This window comes from Diadema setosum, chromosome 17 (genome assembly GCF_964275005.1).
Source record: "Diadema setosum chromosome 17, eeDiaSeto1, whole genome shotgun sequence".
NCBI lineage: Eukaryota > Metazoa > Echinodermata > Echinoidea > Diadematoida > Diadematidae > Diadema > Diadema setosum.
This window is the reverse complement of record NC_092701.1, coordinates 8,781,084-8,805,321: the sequence shown is the minus strand read 5'-3', so window position 1 is coordinate 8,805,321 and position 24,238 is coordinate 8,781,084. Positions and strand designations below refer to the sequence as shown.

The following is a 24,238-nucleotide window of genomic DNA, read 5'->3' as shown; positions in this document are numbered from 1 at the left end:
AATGACTTATTCTTATTTCAGAAGACTGTTGAAAATCTTATCTCTCATTGCACAATATTGCTGCAATATTCTCCGTTCTTTCTGTATTTTTAACATAAAAACAGAACACTGTAAATGTCATACATATTTCAGCACCAAGCGCACCTGACATTTAATATTCCTCATCTTTTATACGTCTGTGTGGTATCAATGTCTTCCCCCTGCCCCCTCTGGTTCGATGCAGGATGTTAGACATTAACAAACAGATGTTTCGTCTTCCTATTCTCACTGAGCTAATGATCCACATCTGGAATGAATATCTTCTTGCACAATGTAGTTGCTGTCATTCAGAGCAAACTCTCTTTCCTAAAGACGTGACAGCGTGAGCTTTGAATTTACGCAAACAAAATCAGCAGCTCCTGTCATACTTTGAACTTTTTTCCTCGCGAGGTCTATGTAAACTGAAATGACACCAGCAGAGTAGCATGCAGGTAATGGAATTTAAACCTCCTGACACTACGGCTGTCACCAGACACACAGAATGTTCTCATATTTGCCTGGTGCAATGTAACATGAGTGGTACCATTGATGAAGGTGTCTTTTAAGAGCTTGCCTTTTGGTTAATGCATTTCCCCAAGGCTTACAGGTTGTCTTCACACATTGTACAGACTACATAAAAATTCATAGGTAGGGTGCCTGCCTGTACAAGAATCTACACAAAAATATATGTACTACCCTGAGATATATGAAAACACAATATTTCTTCAAACGACCTGTAAAAAGCAATATTAAGTTAAATGCAAATGCTTTTTGCCAAACAGGTGCTAGAGAGTTCAAATACTGAGAAGCAAAAAAGGCATTAATCTCACCAACATTGCTAAATATCAGTATCTTGATACTCTCACATTGATGGGTCTGGGGTTGGTGGTATTAAAGGAGGGAAGGGTGGAGGGGAAAGATTTTTTTTTCTTTTTAATACAAAATACATGCAGTAAAGTTTTACCCAGGGACCCAATGACAGGCCATTTGAGGTGCGTGGGACTGGAAGGAAGAAACGGAAGGAGACAAGCGGAGGAAAGGATGAGTGAGTCTTCTTTCCCCCCTCAAAACCAGGTGCAGGTTATTTCTGAGGAGCGCCGAGTACCCAGACACAGAAGGGAAATATTGTTATGCCCAAACTGGGTTATATGGAGCAAGGAACTCATTTTTTAAAGGTTACCCTTCCCATTTGTCATTCACTTTTGGTATGTCAACGGCCATTCCTGTACAAATCATTTCATCATTGACCCTGAACTTACACCAGATTATGTACAGCTGTTTTGAAAGGTTGCTCTCACAAAAAAAAAAAAAAAAAAGTAGGACACCGACGCTGGAATTTTCAGATCCAACGAAGATAAAAGGCCTACAAAGTGTACATATAAAAAGCACTACAAATAGTTTCATTACTGACCATGTAGGTCTTTTTCATCCTGAAAATCATACCAAAAAACAAACAAACTCCAACTCAGTAATAAACTGCACCAAATGACCAAATAGTCACAAAACCAACACATTTAATATTTTACAGGTATGACTGAGATTTGATTCTTGATCTGTAGGTTGTTGATATTTTTTTTTATCACATAAAAGTTCAGTCTCTGCTTTCAGCTAGACAGACAAGAACACAAGTGCTTAGCAACAAAAACAAAAAAAAAGGAAAAGGTTTTGCCAATACAGTGAAAACAATATGTATCACATAGGCCATTCCCAAAGACTGTGTCTGATTCAAAGATACAGTATACTGAACAATGGCATCAGCAAATCATATTTTGATAATTGCCACTGACAATATACAGATCATCTTACTATTGTGATAACCCATAAATCCATATTTGAAGTCCATGGTCTAAAAAAAAAAAAAAAAAAAAAAGGTTTTCAAATCAGAGTGCAGAAAACAATTTATTTTGGTAACCTCCTTCAACAGCTTATGATACTGATAAAGAGCTGTTACTGGTCCTGTCCTTCCCTGCCCAGGGCTTCCAGCTGTGCTAATGGCAATCCCTGCTGTTTACCTGGACCAAGGGGTCAAAGCTCAAAGGTCAACTAAGGACAGCCCCCCCCCCCCCCCCATGGTCACTCACAGGACAAGGGAAAGAGGAGTGACAGTGCTTCCCTTCTCTTAATCCAATTGTCATGGCAGATCAGACCTCCTAATTGGCCCTAAATCCTAATTTCCGAACAATCCAGTCTCAGTGGGAGTATACGCCTGTATGCAATCTCCACTGTTTTTAAAACAAAGGTGCACATCCGTGCTCTCAAAGCATCAGAATAGACTCTATAGGGCACAGGGCACTCACTCAATTGAAACATAATACAATGAGGAATAGTCTACTGAAGTTGTATTAGTCACTTGTACGTTACCCAGCACAATAAGAGCCTGGTAAACCTGCCATGAATTTCAAGTTTTAGATTCTTAAACTTAACATCATCATTTTTTGTGTGTTTTATGTCTAAAATACAAACAGAGACAGGAGAAAAGCTAGCCACCTCCAAATTTTGCATTGAAAAAATAGGGTCATTCCCACCAACAGGGACTGATTATGATATTTAGATGAAAGTTGCTTGGCAAATAAACCACACAAAAAACAACAAACAAACATATATCCAGAACAGTCTGATTTTTAGTTTTCCTCATTAGAACAGCCCTAAAATCACAAATCTTGAGAGAGATCTCCCAACTTTGCCAAAGATTATTAAAGATTTTGATATTTATTTGAAATTTTAGCTACATGATGATCATAATTTTGTGCAGCTAACTGTTGGAGCCAATCACATATTTTTTTTTCTTAGTGCTATAACCTTGTTGTGTGAATTGAAAGCTCAAACATCCTGATTTTTCGTTTTACTATATTTCCTCATTAGAACAGCCCTAAAATCAGCTGTAAAGATGCAGTCAAGTGTGCATGCGAGTATCCCTTCCAAAAATTAGAAAGTAACATATTTGTTTGTTTTTTAATGCTTGATTTCAAAACATCCTTACACTTTCAAATTCCAACTGGAGGTAATCAAGATGATATTGTGATTTCTGAACACATATCAATTTGGCTATCAGCAAAATCTCATTTGATTCTTTTTTTTTTGTTGCTACAATTACTGTCTCCGACTTCACTAAAAAAAAAAAAAAAAAATTAGGCTATCATAGACAGGTCACAATGGAGCATTTACACTAAAACAGGTGTACATACAAAACTCTGAACATAGATCCACACTTCATACCTGACTGTTTTTTTTCAATTTGGAATATGAGATAGACTTATTGATTGGTCATCATTTTAACAAATCGCAGGGCACAGCAGATAATTTCATATACTGTAAAACGTGATACAGTACTGTATATTGATGGCAGAAAATTTTTGCGAATTGGAGCCGACGGCCTTTTTTATGGCATGAAATTTTCGCGAATTGCCACTGGCGTTCAATGCATATAGTGTAGACAAGAAATTTCGCGTGCATTTTAATTTTGCAAATCTTGGCGCTCGCGAAATTTGCGAAATTAAAATGCACGTGAACATTCCTCGTTTTACAGTTCTTCAGAGAATTTGACGCAAAATAATTCTGCAGTGCTCTCTTCTTTTAAAAACAAGTAACTAAACATAGTTCATTTATAACAGATTGGGGACAATGTTTGTGATAAACATGTTCTGTTTTTATAGGAACCAAGGACTAACACCAACTAATGACTAATCAGCTGGAAAAAGTTTGTGGTGATTGCTGTCAAGGTGATAATATGGGGGAGGGGTAGAGAAAAATGTTTGAAAAGAGACACAAATTGCCATTTCATGGACAACTAATATCTCTACGTGACTGAACCTTGCTGGAGACCTTGCATTCACTATTTGTACAAATAATGCAATCATTTCCTATTACAGGAAAAATACGCAGAACTATGTCATCAATTTTTTTAACTCATCCATTTTTTCTCTCAGGACCTCACTTTTATGCATCAATCACATGGTGTTTGTTTTGCTTTGGTTTCCCCCACTTGAGTGTGGACCAAGAGTTTAGTGTAATAGCATTTCATTTGGTGGTTTTAAAAAAAACTATATCTGGGATTCAACATATTCTCAACAATCTGATAACTAAAAAACATCCATCAACTTTTCATTTGAACAACAGATCTCAAACTTTTGAAAAATGTTTTCCAGCTTTGATTTCATAGCCTACAGTTGTATCATCATTTGTGTGTGTGTGTGTGTGTGTGTGTGTGTGTGTGTGTGTCTGTATATATATCTCAAGTGGCAAAGGCAAATAGGTTGAGCTGAACTCATTATGTCAGCTGTTCTGCTATTACTGGGCACCTTCAGTAAAACTAGAAATTTTCATGTGCATTCTAATTTCATGAATCATGCGAAAGCCAAGATTTGCGAAATTAAAATGCATGTGAAAGTTGTCTACACTCTAATGCATTGGTTATCAGTAGCAATTCACAAAAATTTCATGCCATGAGAAAGGCTGTTGGCTACAATTTGCAAAAATTTCATGCCGTGAATATTTCTTGCTTCATAGTATCCTGGAAAGTGAATGAGCTTTAAAGATAATAAAAAGTTTTGGTACCTCAAAAGTTTCCCTGAATTTCCTTGTCTTGATTTGTGTTTCACGTTAAAGTACGTTGTCTGTGAGAATTACTCGCCCCAAAGTGCTCTCATGTCTTAGTAATCATGCAATAACGGTTTCGTACCAGAGCCGTCGCCGTACAGCGTCGATAAATATTGTACGAAACCACTGACTGCGACCAGCAGCGTGCAGCCCATTGTACGCATAGCTAACTGCGACCAGCAGCCCCATACGCATAGCGTAATGGGGCTTCGCATTGTAACATTCAGGATCATGACAGAATTAGTATCGCGGGTAAATGTCAATTTAAAATCCCAAAATTTCTTCGATTTGAAGACTTACCAATTAAGTTGAAGTATTGAAAACAGGCTTTGAACAACGTTTGGTTCTGCCAATAGTCCCTTTCTTTTCGAATTGATGACTGAATGTGACTCGGTCGAGAGGACCTTGGGAGAGCTACATACACCATGGACCAATGCATACACTGACTACTACGGCCAGCGCATGCGCACACAAACATCTTATCCGTTGATATGGGATTTGAAATTTGTGCGCATGTGATGTGTTCGCATGCACTGGCTGTAGTATTCAGTGTACATGGTGTATGTAGCTCTCCCAAGGTCCTCTCGGCCGAGTCACATTCAGTCATCAATTCGAACAGAAAGGGACTACAGGCAGAACCAAACGTTGCCCGAAGCCTGTTTTCAATACTTCACCTTAATTGGTAAGTCTTCAAATTGAAGAATTTTTGGGATTTCAAGTTAACATTTATCCCGCGATACTAAATCTGTCATGATCCTGAATACTACAATGCGAAGCCCGATTACGCTATGCGTATGGAACTGCTGGTCGCTATGTGTATGGGGCTGCTGGTCGCAGTTAATTGCATGATTACTAAGACATGAGAGCACTTTGGGGCGAGTAAGTCTCACAGTGTTAGTTATATGAAAGGTACTTTAACCTGAAACACAAACTAAGACAAGGAAATTTTTGAGGTACCAAAACTTTTTATTATCTTTAATAGGAGAGAGCACCACTACACAATGCCTTGCACGGACCTATAGATAATACATCATGGAGAGGTTTCCACATTCAGGTTTGATGTGGAATCTACGAAACATTTTTGGGATGTCCACTGTTATCATCACGAAATAACAATCTTGTGACCATCTCACACGCCTACTGAAGAGAAAGCATGACGGCCTGGGAAGAGAAGTGAAACATCCTGGCTCGGGTATTAAAACCCTTCATGAAGTTCAGCACATGATAATGGTGTGCTAACGAACCTGCTGAAAAGTCTGCGCTTACGTAGTGACAACCAATAGATAATCACAGTATCTGCCAATGTACCCTAGCAAAAATGAGATAGATACAGTTGACTTGAGTGCTGTATATTCCTGACATAGTTTTCTGATCTTTAATGCCCTCAATCAACTATGAAAATTTCAAAAACAGTTTCATAAAGTCACAGATGAAATACAGACAAATCAAAGGCATTTATCAGTGGCATAGCAAATGTTAACATCCACTAGTTTTTTGAGTTCCACTGCCATATCTTCCAAAGAGTGTCATCTATCCAGAGACAGGAAATCAAACATCCTACTGTTTAGTTGATGGACTGATAACAAGAAATAAAGTAAAGTAGATCTGTAACACGCCCTTGTGCAGATGAAACCTTCCATTGTATCACAGCAAGATAAACATATTCATTACAAAATGTACAAACACACTTTGCCAAGCAGGTACTGAACCCAGTGATCTAATAACAATAGATATGTATTGTAAATAATTTGGACGGAAGATACGACTTTTAGGTCATGGATGGCACAACAACTGAGCATAGCTTTAAACCTCAAATGGTTTCAAGAACATATATATGTCAGTCAAACATATGAAGCAACAATACAATTTCACCCTCTATTTTTATAACTTTGAAATATACACAGATGACAAACAGCATTTCAACTTTTTCAATCACAAATCATTTTGCTGAGCAGCTCTGAATGGCAACTCTCTTTATCACCTGCTTGATCATCTTTTCACATATCTTTTCCAATAGGAAAGTACTTTGTCTGTCATTAGGGCTGCTACTTTCCTACTATATATGACATTTCAATCCCTTTGGAATCAGATGTATCAATTGACCACTTGAGATTTTGCCAACTCCACTAAACACATTTCGTAGATCACTGAATACTCCAAATATTTCGCGAGGTTGTTATTTTCTCGAATTTTGCGAGTCAGGTCGTATTCTCGAAATTACAGACACGTGAATATGTTAACTCTGATCCCGATATGAATGTGACATACACATATCATTTCTCCGTTCAGTTCAGTACCTTACGATCGCGAATTTAACCACTCGCGAAATCATCGGGAAGTCCCGATTCATGAAGATTTAGACTCGCTATTCAAATATATGGCGTATACAGTACTTTTCTTCAAAGAATGTTGCTAGTTTGACAACTCACCTGACTTTCTTTCTCCTGGATGAGTTTGAGCACCTCATTAGTGATCTCATAGTCCTTGGAACGGGCGTCGGTGAAGACGTAGATAGAAGAGCCCGGAAGACTGATGTTTAGGGCGTGGTAGATGGCTGTGATGCTCTTCTCTGGACAGTCGCCTCCTCCTTGGACGTAGAGTTTCTTCAGCTCTTCCTGGAAGACTTCGGGGTCTTCTGTTAACGTGATTTCCTGGATGTCTGTTGGATGGAAAGAAAATTCAGGGGTAAGGACTATTTCTATCACAAGGGTTTGAAATATTTGAATAAGGGCAGGTAAAATGTGATGACTTGATTTTATGAACCATGCAAACAGAGTTAATCCCTTTAATTCTTTACCATAATGCCATACTTGTACATCCCTGTGCGGCTACAAAATTATCTCACATTATTCCTCTCTAGCATTTGGGTTGTTCCTTAAAGGCATTATTTACCATATGCAGATGAAACAAAAACCCAGCTGTAGTGCTTTAAAATAGTTCTAAAATGTGAGTCAAGGATAGAAACAACCGATGTAAAATTTTGAATCAGTATAATCAACGTTAAGTATTGTTTGATATACAAAATGTGAACAATAGTTATAATAAAGTGTTTCTAGACTAAACCATCTACAGTTATGGTTTATTGAGAAAAATAGTGATATCTCCATGGTAGGATGCTTTGTGATACAACTGACCTACACATATGTATCAAATGTGATAACTCGAACATTTTAGAATCACTGCTCCCAATGGTAAACAATACCTTTAATAAACAAAGGAATTGCATTATAATGGAAACATATTCACGGTACCAAGATTGTTTCATTCCCTCTTTCATTGTGAAGATTTAATCAACTAGAAAATTAATGTGCAAATCAATGAATGATCATTTGAATGTATGAAAAATTTAATTAATACACAGGTTTCCTGTCATACCTCACTGCTTGTAGTGCTACCTGCATGGCAAAAGGAAGCACCGATGTTTACATCACTGATTATTACATTATCTTTCAGATCATTAAGTAGACAAGTTACAATGGTGTAATCTAACACTTTTTATTGATGTCCCTCGAAAGTCAATAGTATCTCACAACCATCTCTGGGCCCAGATGCAGCTATTAACAATTCCATCTTGTTTTCAAATTCTTTTATTTTGTGCATAATGTTAATTACCAACAATAAAGTGACAAAGTCTTGCACCAGTTGTATCAGACATCTGACTAACAGTCTGTTTTGATGGCTTATACATCCATCCCCTTCTTTTTTTACGTAACTCATCAAAACTATTGTCAAAGAGAGAGCAGACAAAACAATAGCTCTTATCTACTTGACCTGGAACTGCATTATTTTCTTTTCAGTAGTTTGACATTCTCCTATTTGTTGGAAGCGAGTAGTTCACCATTTCACAGAGGTTATGACCAGCAGGATAAATAAATTGCAGACTCCTTGTGCAAGAAACAAAAAGATTTTGGACATGCTGCCACAAAGGCAGAGTTGAGGGGGTATGAAAACAAATCCACAAGTGACAAGTAGGACATCCTTTGTCTTGTCATACAGTAAGATTGATAGCACCCCAAGTTTGCAAGCGACTTTACAGAATCAATAAAACAACTGAAAGGTAACGGGCAATAAGAAATCTAAACACTATATCGTCGCTGGGGCGATAAGACCGCGTATCTACAAAATGTCAAATGTTCAGGAGAGCCAAAAACATGGCGGCCAAAGCACTGTGGCGAATGGGAAAGCCTTTCCTTTGACATGCCGTGGTGGCTTCATTTTTGGAGTAAGACAGTTGGGATTTCGACAGTACATCACTTAACCCATTATTTGACCATTAATCCAAAAAACTCATATTCACCAAAATTGCAGATACAAGGTCTTATCACCCCAGCGACGATATGCACTGTAAACTATTCACAAGGCGCTGACAATGACTTTTAATTTTTTACTAAAGTGAGATATCTTTCTTCTTCTTCTTCTTTTAGAATATTAACACGAAAGAAGTCATCTCGGCTAATAAACAATATCTCCACTAATAATCTTTCTTCGGGAGATCTGGAATTTGTTAGAGGGTCTCATGATGTCTTTCGCTGAAAGGAGCTGTCCTGATTCCTGTTAATTCTAAAATACAAGATTATGCTCCAGTACACCACTCAAAGTTTGTAGGCAATTTGGTCACCAGTCTAACTTCAAAATTTGAAGGACTACAAACTTTCAACATATTCTACTCAAAGGAACTGTCACAATCCTTGCAGAGTCCAAAATAAAAGATGAAAATAACTCCATTGAAAACAATAAATGATAAATGAAATGTAGGATGGACCCTTGTGGGACCTCTTGCATTTCAGAGATTTGGGTATTTTTGTGTTGGGTTTTAGGGTAGATTTCAGGATATGGAGAAGACCACAGGGACCCCAGAAAGTTGGAAGAGTAGTGCCAGCAGGTGTGTGTTTTGCTTGTCCTGTAACTCTTTATGGCCTAGGAAAACGATATGACCTAGTTTCTGGACAGAACTTTGAAGTTGTATCATCTTATGAATGGATAAGACATTTTAAAAATGTCCCTGCTGGTCCCATATCACAGCACACAGCAAGTTTCTTGTTACTTATTGCTTCCTTGGTTAAACATGCCTACATAATTCATAAGTGGCAGTATGCCCAGCTGTTTCTCAGAAAAGCAGGAAAATACTCCATCTTGTATTTCAAAAGTAAAATGGGAAAGAGTATTTATATTATAATAATTAATAATAATTAGACAAATTTGTATAGCGCAGCTACTATGTAAATATACTCTACTGCGCTGTGATGTAACAGAGCTCCTGTCACTGATTAGACACACGAAAATAAATAACAAATTAATCAAAGGCTTCTGAAAAAAGATAAGTCTTCAATAAAGATTTGAAGACAACAAGTGATGATGCCTTCCCCAGTTTCTCAGGTAATTTATTCCAAAGTTTGGAGCAGCACAGCTGAAGGCACAGTCCCCTAAAGTTACTTTCGTTTTTAAGTGAGATTGCTTTAGAAGCAACTCATCCTGTGTACTTCGTAAATTATGAGAATATGAGTGTGATTTCATTGATATCAATTCTGATAAATAACCAGGTGCTTGACCATGCAATACTTTATAAACGAGTATCAAAATTTTAAATACAATTCTCTGTCTTACTGGCAACCAATGTAACTTCTTCAAAACAGGTGTAATATGTGAAAATTTTGACAAACTGGACACAAGTCTCGCACATGCATTCTGCACACGCTGAAGCTTGGTTATCTGTGAATCTGGTAAACCAAACAATAGCCCATTACAATAATCAAGCCTACTGCTAATGAATGCGTGAACAAGAGTTTCAGCGTCTTCCTGGCTCAAATATCTACGAATGTGACGCAAGTTATGCAACATATAAAAAGCAGACTTGCAGATATCGCATTCCAAGAATGCGATATGAGCAATTGTTATTAAAGATATCTGATAAGCATGTCTTTTCTTAGATGAAGTGGAACAGGGTTGACCAGTTGATCCCGAAAGGAAGATCCTACATGTCTGCTTCTGACTACTCCCATTCATGGTTGTGTCTACATCCCAAGAAAGCGATATATGAGAAATTGTTGAGCATGTCTTTTCTTGGATGAACTGAAATAGGGTCGACTTATCAATCCCTAATGGGAGGTCCTGCATGTCTGCTTATGACTCCCATTCATGGCTGTGAGTTTACATTACAAAGGCTAAAACTTTATTCTTTTCCTATTTAAAGCACTATGTGCCTGATTGAAACCACTTGCTGATTATTGCTACTGGCAGGAGGTAAACCACATGAGGGGTTGGCATCTCATTTTCTCTGAGCTTGAAGATAACTAGCTTTGATGACAGCAGAGCCTGAAAGAAGTTAACTCCAATTAAACATGAATATTCTTGTAGCTTACTGACTTCACAATATCTTAATGAAGTTAACATCAATCTCTGTACTAGCAGATCCAGTTAGGATTCCTAAAATGATGTAAGATTCCCTCCTCCCTCTGCAGAGCAGCAAAGTTTAAAAGTGGCCCATAAGGAAGAGGGACCATGTGAACATGCAGGTAATAGTCCGGCGATTATTCTTCTTGTGAAGAATAAAGAGTTGTAATTTGCCATATCATACATACAACTTGTATATAGCAAGCGTCTTTGCAGCATGAGTTTTGTCCTCTCTGGAGTGTTTTCAAGTTTTCTTTCTCGCCAAATGAATGAATAAAAACAAAAACAAAAGAAACAAGCAAGCTGGTAGACTAGTCACTGTGAATTCCACAGCATTTCCTCAGCAGCAACCCATCCAGATTTGACAACCAGTTTCCACCAATGAGCTGTGTCCGGGCATATTTCTGTAGAGGATCTGAAATAGTGCTACAACACTTGTAAACACATACCCATCAAAATAAGCTGTGACAAGAGCAAAGAAACTATACTCAAAGTGAGTATAAACAAGCAATCATTCCCCTTCTCTCAACCCCCCCCCCCCTTTCAGAGTTCAAGCGATGATAAATCACTGCCACTTAAAATGACTTCAAAGTTATGGAAGGGATGATACCTTCCTCCACTAAATCTTGTCCTTGGTAGTTAAAACTTGACCCGAGGTTGGCCGCTGTAAAATGGAAGCATTCAATACTACACAAACTAGTTGAAGCAAGTGTCACAACGGAAATGGCACAAAGCGGTAACCTTCCTTTTGCATTTCCCTGTGAAGTTCATAAAACTTCTTGAAAGAATGCAATGAATTATACACTTGTATATCAAAGCGCCTTCCAGTTTGGCTGACAGAAATCACAACATTCCTCTTTTTTTAGTTTTGGGCCTCTTCAAACTAGCTGTTTTACCCATGAATACAAAAGAAGTATCTCGAAACATACAAATTCCACCTGTATGAATCTTTCCATAGCACTTGATGCAATTTGTGATATTACTCTGGGTCTTTTTTTGTTTTTTTTTTTGTTTTTTTTTCATATGCCTTGCATTATCGTTTAGTTTGAAATTCAGTCAGAGAAATCACCAAATTCCATAGTGGCAACTCAAAGTGCCATTTTATCTAGTAATTGAACAAGAACAAAATAATAATAAAACACAGGAGAAAAATTCTTCGTTGATGATGAAAAGGTACTAAAACATTCCATCATGCAAGGTTGAGGGATGTTGCTAACAACCAAAAGTTCCCAAATATCTCTACACCCCTTTCTCCCAACTTTTATGTACTTTTTTTTCACCTGCAGTCAATCAATTCTAACTTCAGTAAAGTGAACTGGCTTTTCACTGGTTGGACATCAAATTCACATTGTAATTTTTCAAGCACTAACAGACCAATATATTTATATATATATATATATATATATATATATATATATATATATATATATTTCATCATCATGACACGTTCAACTCAAAAACAGCATGATAAAAAGCTGGCTTTGATACAGTACTACAGGTTTGTTTTTGTTTTTGTTTCTGTTTTGTAGGTGTAGACTATTTTATGCTGTTGTCATCGTCAATACCTGAACGGATTCTGGATCTCAACCTCTCAATTGATTACAACAGACCCACTTCTACTTATATCCTCATGAAACACACAGCGGGTCTCTGCCAGACACAAAAGGGAACTTGTCAATTAGATTATCTTGGCAACATTCAACGAGACGATCCATATGTGAAGCCTGGAAGACAAGGAGCTACAAGATCTTTTGGGGGCGGGGGAGGGGGTTTTGGCTGCATGTAAACCTTCTTGCCCATGCTCAAAGAACATTTCATGAGAATTTCACGATCATTGCCAAAACTAATTTAAAAATTTTCCAGTGCTGCCTGTTCAGCTTGCATGTACCATGTATCTAATAATCTCTTCCTTTAGTTTTAAAGTAGAATGACACCACTGCCAATATTGATAAGGCCCAAGTTTTCTTGAGTTAGCCTGTAAATTCTTGTTTTTTCATGTAGCCATAACATCATTTTGTTATTGGAGTATTATAGTAACATCACTGTCAACATCAATTTGCATCATTTAACTTTGATTTTGATTGCACAGCTTCCTTTCTGAATATGACAATGTAGAATAACATAACCAATATCACATCATACCTTTATCTAAAAATAGTCATCCATCAAGATCACTAGAAGCTTGTACTTATCACAGCAGTCAATATCCTTCATACTAAAATCTGATGTCACAAAAAGACCACATTCTGTACCTTCTTTCAAAACACACACAATGGAATACATGTAGTTTTCCTTTTTCAGGCACTTCTATTCTACATTATGTCATACTTGAATAATGGCACAATATCATATCAACACATATCTTATGAATGCACATCTAGAGCATAGTGGATTCTCCTTTACTCTAGACTCTTTACACTAATTCCATAGCCTGAATTCAACCTTAATGCTATGTATTTGAGCACATCTGAAATGAGCTCTTCAAATGGATAAAAGTTTGTGAATAACATTCATTCAACCCATCACATCAAACACTGACTGAGATATACTGTCTGGGTGCACTAAGCAATGATTTTCTCTCATTAAAACAATTGATGAAGGGGCACAATCATTCCTAATCCTGAATAATCATGCTTAATCTGGATTTCCCTGGATGTTACTGCTCTTGTGGCAAGTGGCATGAAGCCAAATATCCAATTCACCTGATTCCCATTAACAGTAGGACGTACTGTAACACATAGTATAAAAGACAATCAAAAGATGACAAATATAAACCCATTCTAAAGTATCTAAAATGCACACTGATGGCCTGAACATACTAAGAATGTTAGAATAAAAACTTATGTGCATTTGTTTTGATGAGTTAATGCCAAAAGAATACATGTACAAATAACACAAATGTGAAACACTGGAAGATTGTTTCCATTCCAGTGCAATATATTTTGCTGTTATTATACTTTTTGCCGGCTTTTTGCAGGCTAAGCTGGGAGAATTTATGTCTTCAAAACACACACTCGCCAAAAAATTGGGGGGGGGGGGGGGGAGAAATGTGCTCAACTGTTGGTAAGTGCAGAAAAAAGATACAGATTTATGGTTCCCTTTAATATCCTTCAGAAATACTCTTCCTAAAAAAATAAAATAAAAAAATGACCCTACGTAGCACTTTCAATTTTTGTTGTAAGTGGATTGTGGAGTCCATTTATGTAATTTATTGCATATAAGGGAAAAGTGATGTATTGGGGTTACTCTATAACTTGGCACCAACTTGGGTGATGATTGCTCCAGTTTGAAGGGTTTCAGGCATGGGATCTCTTGACATACAACTGATCCTTTCTGGTCTCCCATAACCCAACTGACCTCATGATCTGAGCTTTCTATGAAATAACTCTGACCTTTGTCTATTAGCATCTCAGAGGGTCTCTTGTGTAAATCATCTATAAAAGTTCAAATCTACCGCTGATATTTTTATTTAAAGTTTTGGGCTGTATCAAGATACTCTATAATCTGATTTTTGTGAGTCCAAATTGTGTTGGCAATACAGCCAAGACCTGCCATATACAGAAGCATGCTTCAAAAGATTCACACCAAAAAAGTAGTACTATCAAGCTATGCCCTTCTTGGCTTGTGCTGGTTAAAAAGCATCATATAAAAAAAATTCCGCGGAATCAAGACATCACGCACAGGAACATATGGCAAGCAAAAATATTCGCGTGCTTTTATTTTCGCGCTAGTTTCTGGTTGCGCCGAATGCGCGAAAATTTCAACACCACGAAAGTTTCCACTTTTATAGTATACTCCAGACTAGTCTTAAACAGGCTAATGGTATCAGTAACTGCTACAGATGAACACCAACCCATTTTCCAACAGAAGGTAATATATTATGTTATGAAAACATACTGTTTCCACAGAATACAACCAAAGTACTGTATATTCCATGCTAGTCCATAAAGTATAAATTCACTGTAATATTTAATGAAATTAGTGAGGGGTTAAGTGGGTTCACAGAAATGTAATACTTTGTTTTGGCAGAGTGGTTTTCTGTAAAGAAAATTAAGAAAACACTTTTAATGACACAATGCTCTTTTCTGATGATGCTGTGAGCATCTTCATGGTAGTTATGCACTTTCATTGGTATGCAGTCCTACATTACCTGCACAAATATGCATACCACCCGGCTGCGTATTTTACTGCATGGCAAAGACCAACATGGAGAGACCTTCGTTGCTGTTGTTTTTCTTGAACAGCCACCAACACTACAGGAGCTTCCTAATCCTGTGGATGCCAGTGTAGGATATAGGGAGGAATCCACAGCAAGTCAGGGAGATGGGTAGAAAGAACGACAGTATGTTTCTCCATGAGGGGTGTACTTAAAGGTACCACGCCTCTTCCCTGTAGACCTTCCAAACTTTTCACTGATTTCATCAATGCCTGTTTTAAGATAGTCAGTAAAGAATAGATGTTTATAGCTTGGCTCATAATATAAACTAGCTTCAGCAAAGGGACACTATCAAAAGATCTTGGTGTTTCCTTATCTCTCCAGTTCTGACTGTATTGAGCATCAGCTAGACATCCTGAGACTGGAAAGAGAAAGCAAGGAGGAATCCATAAGAAGAATGCTGAATTATGACTAAGAATAAAACCGGAGAGCCGTTCCCCCTCAGAATCTTCGCTTCCAGCAGCAATTATGTCAATTTCAAGAACCACCTCCCCCCCCCCCCCCTTCCCCATCCTAAGGGATGGTATAGCTTTGGTTGAGATAGGAATTCAATTATTTAACATTCTATAAGATAATTAGAAACTTCTTATACTAGAACTCTTATTAATTTATGAGAAATTCAAAGTTTATTTATAACAAAAAAATCGCTTTGAGAAGGTTGAGATATCCAGCAACACAGAGGTCTTAATAATAGGTGGGTCCCACTTTTTAATATTCGGACCACCTTCTTTTACCTTATTTTTGGTATCTCAGTCATTTCAAAACTGATTTTCATCAAATAAACTTGGAATTCTTCTTGGTTTGTCTGCTCTTTAATATTTCATGTAAGTGTTTCGAATCATCTCGTTGAAATATATAACCTGAATCTCCATCTCCCCCAAAACTACATTGTATATCATTCCTTGTTCATTTGCTAAAGGTCCTGTTTACCTTTGGGAGCAGTGATTAAAGAAAAAAAAATGTTCAAGATATCACATTTGATGCATATGTGTAGGTCTGTTGTATCATAAAACATCCTACCATATAAAATTATTGCAATAAAGCCTAAAATACAAGGACATATCAGTATTTTTTTTTCATCAAACCATAATTGTAGATGGTTTAGTCTAGAAACATTTTTGTTATAACAACTGTTCACATTTTGTATTATTATACTGGTTCAAATTTTTACAATGGTTGTCTCTATCACATTTTAGAACTATTTTGAAGCACTAATGCTGGGTTTTTGTTTCTTCGGCAAATGGTAAATTATGCCTTAAATAATGAGAGCCCCACTACCTTTAACTGCATGTTTACCACACTGAAGCCTTGGTCATCTCAAGGCCAGCTGACCCTCTTCATTCTGACCAACCGGAAACATTCAAATGCTGATGGGGCATTCCTCCCTTGACAGTTTTCCTTAGCGTCACCTCACATCCTTACACGAGACAAGAGCATTATGTATCTTTCTCTTTGTAAACCCTCATAACAAACACTCCTCAGCTTGTGTATGGATCACACACACACACACACACACACACACACAATCAAACTGGGCTGAAATGTATCATAAATGTGCAGAATGATACAGTAGCTCAAGATATGTACAATGTACATATCTCATGAAATTTCTCATGTCATGAGAAATTTCAACTTTCCTTTTGCATTCATAAACAACTGTCTTCAGATATGAATGGGCAATGATGAAAATAGGCATAGCATGTCTTCTGTTTCAGATTATGAATCCGCTATTTAAAATGAATTGTATCACACTCAAGACAGCCGGGAAAAATGCTATAATTCTTCATGGAATGTGACATAATGACAATGTAATAACATGTCAGCTTCCAAATTCAGCGCATATCACGCTGCAAGAAAACAGTTTGTGACCTCTCAATTTAGACTACAGTTCTACTGTTAGTGGACACCATGAGATAACTGTACATCTGATGAATTTCCTTTCAACTTATCATTCTCCAAATAACTGATGAGACAGGAAAAATAAAGTAGACAGTGGTAATACGACAGGGAAAGGAAATGAGAAACATTCCATGATCGGCAACCACAATATACAGTGCATGGGCCACCACAAGCCGCCTACTACTGCAATCAGTCAACCAGAAGTTTCGTCCAGGAAGTTGTCACATGGACAACTGGGTAGGATCAGGGAGGTGGAAATTTCCACCTCCCTGGTAGGATGTAGACTTCAGATTGCTGCCTGTTGACATCCTACCCCTCTCGAGCACACACATCTACACAGCCTGTGTTGTGGTGTGTGGTGGGTTTAGCAGACAGGTTAGCATGACAAAGCTCAGAAAAGCTTAGACAACACATCATTAAATTGGTCAATAACACCCAATGAAACTGACAGAAACTTGACAGAGATATTTTCACTATAAAAATCCCTTATCAAAACCAATGGACCAGACACTAATCTTTTTGATTACTTTAGAAAAGTGGATATATAGGCCTACAATGCATCTTCAAGGAGAAATTCAGTTTTTGCACTGCTTAATTTCTGTGACCCATCTTTCACAGTAATGTATGTTGAGCATACTAATCTAGATCTTCAGTTCCTTATTACAACTGTGTGCATGACCATCACACAGCTTCCAATGACTTTCCTGACCTACAAGATTGTGTAAGAGATCAATATTGAATATAGTTCCAAGATTTTATCCATTGAAGGAAAATTTACCATGAAGGGAACAGCATCACTAAAAAATCTGTTGAAAATCTGTTTCATACGCATATCAAGTCATATTCGATGACCTCATCAACTGGTTTAGGATGCCCTTTGCATGCCAAAGTCGTGATATCATCATGTGCTCAACAGAATGATGTGAACAAACACAAGGCCCGTATGCAGGCCTCATGTGCATTCGTATCGTTCTCCCTGGCACACCTTTCTTGAATAACGTGCATATGCAAAATTCTTCTGGGCACATGACAATACATTGGACAGACATCCTATCTGAACAATATATTTGTTATATGGCATAGTAGATATTTCCTGTATTTTTCATCCTCCATATCCATTCAATGGCCACTTTATATGCAGTTCTTAAATCTCTTTAAAGGACAAGTTCATCTTCATAAATATAAGGATTGAGAGAATGCAGCAATATTAGTAGAACACATCAGTGAAAGTTTGAGGAAAATTGGACAATCGATGCAAAAGTTATGAATTTTTAAAGTTTTTGTGTTGGAACCGCTGGATGAGGAGACTACTAAGGCTCGTGATGTCATATGAGTACAATAGTATAAAGAAAATGATAAAGAAAATTCAACATATTTTCACTTTTTTCACATAATAAAAGAGCACTTGACTTGCCTCTTTCTAAAGGCAATGGGAATAATATTACCCATAACATATGTCAGTAACGAGTCAAGGGAATATGTACTTTTTTCAAAAGATGAAATCTTGTGAAATTCTCTTTATATTTTCCTTATACTGTTGTACGCATGTGACATCATACACTGCAGTAGTCTTCTCATCCAGCGGTGACTGCACAAAAACTTTAAAAATTCATAACTTTTGAACGGATTGTCCAATTTTCCTCAAACATTCAATGATGTGTTTATAACACAATGATGTGTTTATAATAACATATAAATTTATGTTACTAATATTGCTGCATTCTCTCAATCCTAAATGTTAATGAAGGTGAACTTGTCCTTTAAAATCTTTTGCAAGCAAAGCTTACATCTTCTTGCTTCTGGCATGGCAATTGCTCGTGAATGTATATATCATGTCTCTTCAGACAAAATTGCTATTTGTGGTACAGACAAAATTGCTAGTTGTGGTAGGTACTCACATGTAATGAAATGATGCAAAGATTAAAACAAACACTTTGTGAATCCACATCCAATCAATTAACACATCTCAATGAGGAGAGGGCATTTTTAAGTAATCTGTTAACATACACTAGGCCTATATCATGTATTACAATAGTTAAAATGTCATCACTCACTTGCTGATATTCCCTGTAGCCTAAACTTGTAATGAATAGAGTTCAAATATCACCTCAACGGATAGCTGCCAATGCTCAAGAGTTTACATTACCAGAAAAAAACTATAGAAGCCTACCGAACACCAAATCTTGTTAGTGTTGCTATGCGCAGATATCTTTTTCATATCCTTGTTCTCAAGAACCCTAAGTTCAAGGGGCTGGTTGACCCTTACCCTAAGGTTTTATTTCTAAAAATCAAATTGACCTGGCTAGTTGCTGGCTCAGACCTTTTCTTTTCCATACATCTATTGTCATGGCTTATTCTTCCAATGACATTCTCACTATTCCAGCATTAAGGACTGCTCTACCATGTCACACCAAAACTATCTCAGAATATCAATTTCAGTATACTTGCATAATGAATAAAACTTGCCTACATGGACATGACAGCAAAATTTATAACATTCAGACAAAGTAGTTCCAAGATGATGTTACGTTTTACCCTCACAAAGAGCAGGTTTGGTTCTTTTACTCTGCTCATGTAATGATGCTCTTAAAAGAGTTAAAATGTGTTGAAAATAATGATAATGACACTATTAGCAATAGGATAAATACCAGATGGCATTTTGTTGAAGAACACAGAATAGCAAAAACTGAAGGACAAAATGAGACAGCTGGTCAATGAAAAGTATGCAACATGAAGCACAGAGGTCATGGCAAGTTTTCAGAAATATTTATGACATAACCAATAGAATCTGATGCTCTTTGCAGTATCAAAGTACATCATGAATTGAAAAGGATTCGGTTACCATTGTGACAATGAAATCATACACATCATACCATCAGACATTAGCGTATGATTTATAGTGTATCCTCCATCCTCATAAACTTTGCTAACTTGCAGAAACAAACAGCTCATATTGTGATACTGACCGTTCAAATTTTATTCGTTAAAGAGGATTTCCATCAAATCCATTCCAAGTCAGAACTTATGCACTTCACACTACTAGCAGCCCTGCATATTAGAGTTAATGTTGCATATATAGCAGTTATCACCTACTGATAAAATTTTCAGACCAAAATACTTATATAGATATTACTGTTCCAAGAGGTGAAAGTTGGCATAGAGAGTCTAGTTATAAGTTTGTCTGTAGAAAGAGTAAATCTTATGAGCACAACAGCCATAACTTCCTTATTTTTCATCTGATTTTGATCATTTTTTTTTATTGATGTACCAATAAAATTTTACTCCTTCTTTTCAGACTAATACCCCTTTCAGGTAATCGCGGTTCAATTATCCGCATCCAAATAATGCGGATGAAGTAGTCAAAATCGCATTCATATATCCCATGAAGTGCGCACTACTTTTACGAGCACCCGTTCATAAAATGGTGCGAAGGACGGAGTTATTTGTCATGGTTATGGCGCACGCCTCTATAATGACGTAATGTTTCTGGTGAATATCCTCACGTGTATGCACACCTCTCGCGCGCTCAAGCTCAGCAATCAGCGGTTGTGCGGGAAATCGAGTGACCTTTGACCGAACTGTGGAATGTTAGTGCGGATAAGTCGTAAAACGCGTTCATGTATTCTCTATCTACTCCTCATGCTGCAATTATGCGCATAATAGCAGCATCAAAATAATGCGCACTTTTCTACTCCTCTCCCGTTCATGTAATCGAAATTTTACGACTTAGTGCTCCTATTATCCGCATCCACGATTACCTGAAAGGGGTATAACTTTCAAATGCACTGGCTCCCTCTCCACTCCTATCAAATGAGAGTTGACTGCAGATCGATAACTTCTCGAATGCAACCTCCCAGAAAGAGCATGAAAATGCTATATTTAGGCTTTCCTCTGTGGAGCATTAACAGTGTATAGTGACCCAAAGAACACTCAACTTATGTCTCTACATTGCCCAATACACTAAGTGTTGTCACTACCATCAGCAATTGGACTATAGACATAAGGGCCCGAATTCACGAAGGTGGTACAAACAAAACCATGGTCTAAACCATGGACAAAAACCATGGAGCGCCAAGTGTCAAACAGAATATTTCGTTACGAAATTGGTCATTTCGTCGACAAAATGACTGTTTCGTTAACGAAATTATCATTTCGTGGACAAAGTGTTCATTTAGTTACAAAATGTTGTCATTTCTTTACAAAATAATCATTTCATCGACGAAATGACTGATTTCGTAGCAAAATATCGCATGCAACACTTGGCATTCCATGGTTTTTGTCCATGGTTTAAACCATGGTATCATTTGTACCACCTTTGTGAATTCGGGCCAAGATGTCTATGTCATTCTGAAGTGGCAGCAGTGAGAGGATTAAATTGCTTGAGATATGACACTGCTATTGCAGAATCATAATTCTGCAGTGAACGGTGAAAAAGGTAAAAATGAAGGAAGACTTGACCCGAAGACTTCGGGCACCATCTCTCATCACTACCAGGCAGCTGTCTGCACTGCACGATAATTCTTGTTTGGGTTGAGCACCCCTGGCCCAGTCCTGAATAGTAGGGGCTATTCATGGTTGGTATGCTGGGACAGTCACAGCTGTCAGCATGCAGCCACCCTCGTCATAACTTACCCACCTGGCAGCCATTGACCCCCCCCCCCCCCCCCCAATGTATGAAAACTTTTTTAAAGGTACAGTTTACCTTTGGGAGCAGTGATTTTAAAAATTTTAGAGTTATCACATTTGATACATATTTGTAGGTCAGCTGTATCCCAAAACATCCCATCATGTACAAATTTTGCAATAAAACCTAAAATGTAGGGAGATATCACTCTTTTTCTCATTGAACCATAACTGTAGACAGTTTATAGTATGAAACAATATTTCATAAGTATTGTTCACATTTTGAATACTTAACAAAATTTAACACTGAGTATCCTGATCAAAAAATTTTACAGTGGTTGTTTCTATGCGTACACCTGTAACTCACATTTTAGAACCATTTTGAAGCACTAAAGCTGGGTTTTTGTTTCATATGCAAATGGTAAATAATGCCTTTAAGGTATCAGTGGTTCCAGTTTTTGCAAGCCCTAACCCCCATTCTGCTGAGAGTCCTTGTGTAGTTTTTACAATACATCACATGTGAAAAAATAAATCTTATTTGGAAATGAATCGTAATGGCTTCTACTTTAAAGGTATTAGCGCACATTTGTAAACCTGCAGCAATTGGTCTCATAGTTAGCATGGAGTTTGGGTATGATTGCAGTAACACCTGTGCAAAATTTCGTTCCAATTAGTCCATTACTTTCATAAAAATAAATGAAAATGCACCGTAATCCGTATGCATGCGTTTAACGCTCGCTAGCTCCGGTCCACGTACGTGTTACATGTACAATGTACGTAGCTATAGCCCGCACTCGTAATTCGATTTTGGGTCGGGTTGACCCGGTTTGAAAATTGATTTTAAAACGATGATTTTCTCTCTTTTATCGAATGGTATAGACAAAGAGCGACAGGTGAGGTGTGTTACTGTTATAACTTGTACTTGAAGTCATATTGGACCTGTTTTGTGCAGTTTTGATTTTCGTGGGTTTGCAAATGTGGGCTAGTACCTTTAAAATAAAATCAAGCTGAGCACACATTTATTTAGCCTTTTTTGTTGTCAAGATGGGAACATAGCGACTCTTTATCATTGCTATTTTATTCTGATTTGTAGATAGTCAGGAATAAAGATGTTATTTAAGCCTGGATCCTGATGTCCTGTATTACAATGTCCCTTGATGCATTGAACATGAAAATACAAAATGAAATGAAATACAATATGAGAGTTTCAAATATAAGGGACTGAAAAAAGGAGGCCCTATAAAGCCAAGAGAGGAGAAAAAGTAAGAAAGACAGAGAATGAGAGAAAAAGGATTAAAATAGAAAAAAAAAATGAACAAAAAGAAATTTGACCAAAAATTGGCATTACCTAAAAAATAAAAATAAAAAATCCATAATTTCATTTGGAAATGCCTTTTCATTAACAGCCCCATTCAGAGCAATAACAGTTTTGGTATTTTCAAAAACATCTGCATCATTTTCTCTGCAATGTAATGTATTCTGAAAGCAAATCATGAATATATAGAGCAATCATGAAGCCTTCAGTGTTTTGGCATAGTTCCATCCATAAAGCAGATAAACAACACAAACAAAATAATTATAGAATGCCACAAGTTATTTAAAAAAAAAAAAATCCTTGTCCTATCTGCACTATGCAGGAAAAAAAAAATACCAGAGAATTATATCCAACTTTACCTGTAACACATTCATTTGCATATCAACTTAAGAACATCAACATTTAATATAGCAAAATGTTTTCCCATGCACTGCAGCTTGATAGACACAAATTACGTCCATGATGATAGCATGTATTTATAATGACTAGGTGCTAACAGTGTTAGTCATCATTTCCTGAGCACTAATGTAATTTTTGCTGGGGGTCAACAAATTTTTAACCTTTGATGACAGACAAGCTCTTCTTTCACCATGCATAATGGGTGGTCCAATAGTTAACTGTAGCCGAGGAAAGCAACCAATGTTATCAACAGACTATTAATGTCAAATTCATAATCGTATTAAATGTTGGAGCACTGATACAGTGGATAAGTATTCTTTAAACAAGATATGTTGAAAAGTATCTATGGTAGAGTTGTTTGTGCTTTGAAGTGTAATTCTACACTATGTATAAGTTGGGATTTATAAAAAAGAGTAAAATCTGACAAAATGATTGGCAGGAGTTTTTATCAAAACAAGACAAGAAATAATAACATTTTAATTTTGGGAATCTTGGCACTCGCGAAATTCGAGACATTAAAATGCACGCGAACATTCCTCGTTTTACAGTATTCTTCTAGCATATTCTAGTACAAACCAAGAGGACAAAGAAGATATCACTCTGCTGAAAACACACAAAAAAAAACTTAAAGGGACTGTACAGTACTGGTTGAGGTGGGGATTCATGTTTTAAACATTCCTAAGTGAGATAATGAAAAGCCTCTTATGAAATATGAAAGAGAATGTAATTTTAAGAAGGATTCAACATTTATTTGATGAAAATTGGTTTTCAAATGGCTGAGA

General features: G+C 37.0%; 1 protein-coding gene across 1 annotated transcript in view; it reads right to left on the bottom strand.

Annotated features, from left to right (window-relative positions):
- The window catches only part of LOC140240711 (hemicentin-1-like), a 142,663-nt gene that overhangs the window by 110,905 nt on the left and 7,520 nt on the right, over positions 1-24,238 (bottom strand). The window contains exon 2 of the mRNA XM_072320475.1: positions 7,044-7,273. Within this exon, the coding sequence (XP_072176576.1) occupies positions 7,044-7,273 (230 nt within the window). The remainder of the gene's footprint in view (positions 1-7,043; positions 7,274-24,238) is intronic.